At 37.9% G+C, this 2,201-nt stretch overlaps 1 protein-coding gene across 1 annotated transcript; it reads right to left on the bottom strand.

Annotated features, from left to right (window-relative positions):
- Nucleotides 1-550: 550 nt before the first annotated feature.
- Nucleotides 551-1,426, bottom strand: LOC125309814 (olfactory receptor 6N1-like). The gene is made up of 3 exons (XM_048266939.1): nucleotides 1,067-1,426; nucleotides 776-877; nucleotides 551-556 (listed from the first exon to the last, which is right to left on the bottom strand). Exons 1-3 carry the CDS (start codon nucleotides 1,424-1,426, stop codon nucleotides 551-553), a joined length of 468 nt encoding a protein of 155 aa, XP_048122896.1.
- Between the last annotated feature and the right edge of the window lie 775 nt (nucleotides 1,427-2,201).

The following is a 2,201-nucleotide window of genomic DNA, read 5'->3' as shown; positions in this document are numbered from 1 at the left end:
ATGGCAGTAAGTACATCCAGACAGGCTGTAAAACATTTATGTTATCTAAACTTTGTTAAGGTCCAGTTAACCATACAAAAGTATGGCTTACGGAGGGTGCGAACATTTCAGGAAACCTGTCAAATGATACAGTTTATGGCATAACAAATTACATAGCGTTAAGAAGCCCTTGGGAATTGCAGCCCAGGTCAGTATGAGCGTAATGTACATAATTTAATCATTATTTTGTATTAAAACATTAGTACATATAGACCGACATAATCCCAATTTATCGACAATACATGCTCTTATAGTTTATGATTTACTACATTTAACATAACCAACATAACCTACATTGTCCAATGCTAATTTTGCATTGTGAGTAGAAACTGACATCAAAGCATGATTAAGTAGTAGGTGTATGAGTTGGTGTCACAGTGTCAAGACAATGAATAAAGCTTTACATGGGTAGCCTACATCTCCATCTAATTTTATTTAACAGCAACTATTTAACAATTACATTTTTCAATATTGACCAACCAGTATTGATAATGCTCTCGGACTAAGAGAGTCATCTCTTGAGTTTACACAGAATTTTGTGTTTACAACGTTGTCTGCACACTAATTTTCTGTGGATCTGTGGAAGTTGAAGCCCATAAATTATTGCATTCAATAGTGGGGGAAAAATCAAAAACTGTATAGCCAATGCACTACGTACACTAACTGAAAGGTTTTCTGACCCCTCCCAGCCATACAATATATCAGACACTGCTGTAATGATAAAGATGGCCAAAACCAAAATATGGGGCAAACAAGTTTTAGTAAACTTTGTTCTGCCCTCATTGGAGGATATACAAACTCGAACAATAAAAACATATGAAATAAGAATTAAAACAAACTGTAAAAGTACACCTGTAAGTAGTACCATGCCCCATACCTGGTTGACTTTGGTTTGAAAACACGCCAACTTTAGTATTAAAGTATTATCACAAAATAATTTACGGATGTGAGATCCACAAATGGGTATTCTGAGAGTAAGAATAACAGCTGTTGCTGATGCCAAAAGTGGATAAGCCCAGGCCACTACAAGCAGCTTAAGCACAGCATGTGGAGTCAAAATACTGTGGTATTGCAGTGGTCTGCAAATTGCCACATAGCGGTCAAAAGACATTACTGTAATATTTGAGATTTCACAAAGGACAGAGGAATAAATCACATAAACTTGTAGTAAGCACCAACTGTAGGTTATTGTGTGAGTATCAGATAGCAAGTCCAGCAAACATTTAGGGTAAAAACCAACAGTCCCATAAAGGCTATTCAAGCATAGATTAGAGAGGAAAATATACATGGGCTCATGGAGGCTTTTTTCCATGATCACTGTTAAGATCAAAGTTAAGTTGACTGTAATAATTAGGATATAAGAGACAAATGCCAACAAGAAGTACATAGGCTTATAAACTGATCCTTGCAGTCCAGAATAAATAATGAATTTAAAAGTAGACATATTTTCCATCGCCCCAGGCTTCAGTTGTAAAATCATGAGATAGCATTTAGATATATCCACAAACAGTCACACCAAGTAACACTATAGTACCTCAAAGTATTTCACTGATCAGCCATAACATTATAACCACCTGCTAATATTGTGTAGGTCCCCCTTTTGCTACCAAAACAGCCCTAACCCGTCGAGGCATGGACTCCACTAGACCTCTAAGGTTGTGCTGTGGTATCTGGTACCAAGACGATAGCAGCAGATCCTTTAATATAAATCCTGTAAGTCATGAGGTGGGGCCTCCATGGATCGGACTTGTTTGTCCAACACATCCCACAGATGCTCGATTGGATTGAGATCTGGGGATTTGGGGGATTTTGGTCACTTATGTGTTGTGTTCTTCAAACCATTCCTGCTATTTCTTTGTGCATTATCCTGTTGAAAGAGGCCACTGCTATCTGGGAATACTGCTTCCATGAAAGGGTGCACATAATCTGCAACAATGAGCATGTTTACATGCACCCAAATAATCCAAACATTTTCTGATTTCTGGAGATATCCGATTACTCAAGTGGTCATGCAAACAGCATAATGCAATATGCACAGCATCCTTGCCTATTTTAAGTGGGTATACTGAGATGGTGATGCTTTTTAAGTTGGTATACTGCATGGTCCTGCGTATCACGTAGACTACACCACTGGATATGCATTTGCTAATCGGATATGGGTT

The sequence above is a fragment of the Alosa alosa genome, chromosome 16, assembly GCF_017589495.1.
Source record: "Alosa alosa isolate M-15738 ecotype Scorff River chromosome 16, AALO_Geno_1.1, whole genome shotgun sequence".
Taxonomy (NCBI): Eukaryota; Metazoa; Chordata; class Actinopteri; order Clupeiformes; family Clupeidae; genus Alosa; species Alosa alosa.
Note: the sequence above shows the minus strand (reverse complement) of the source record. Positions and strands in the feature narration are given on the sequence as shown.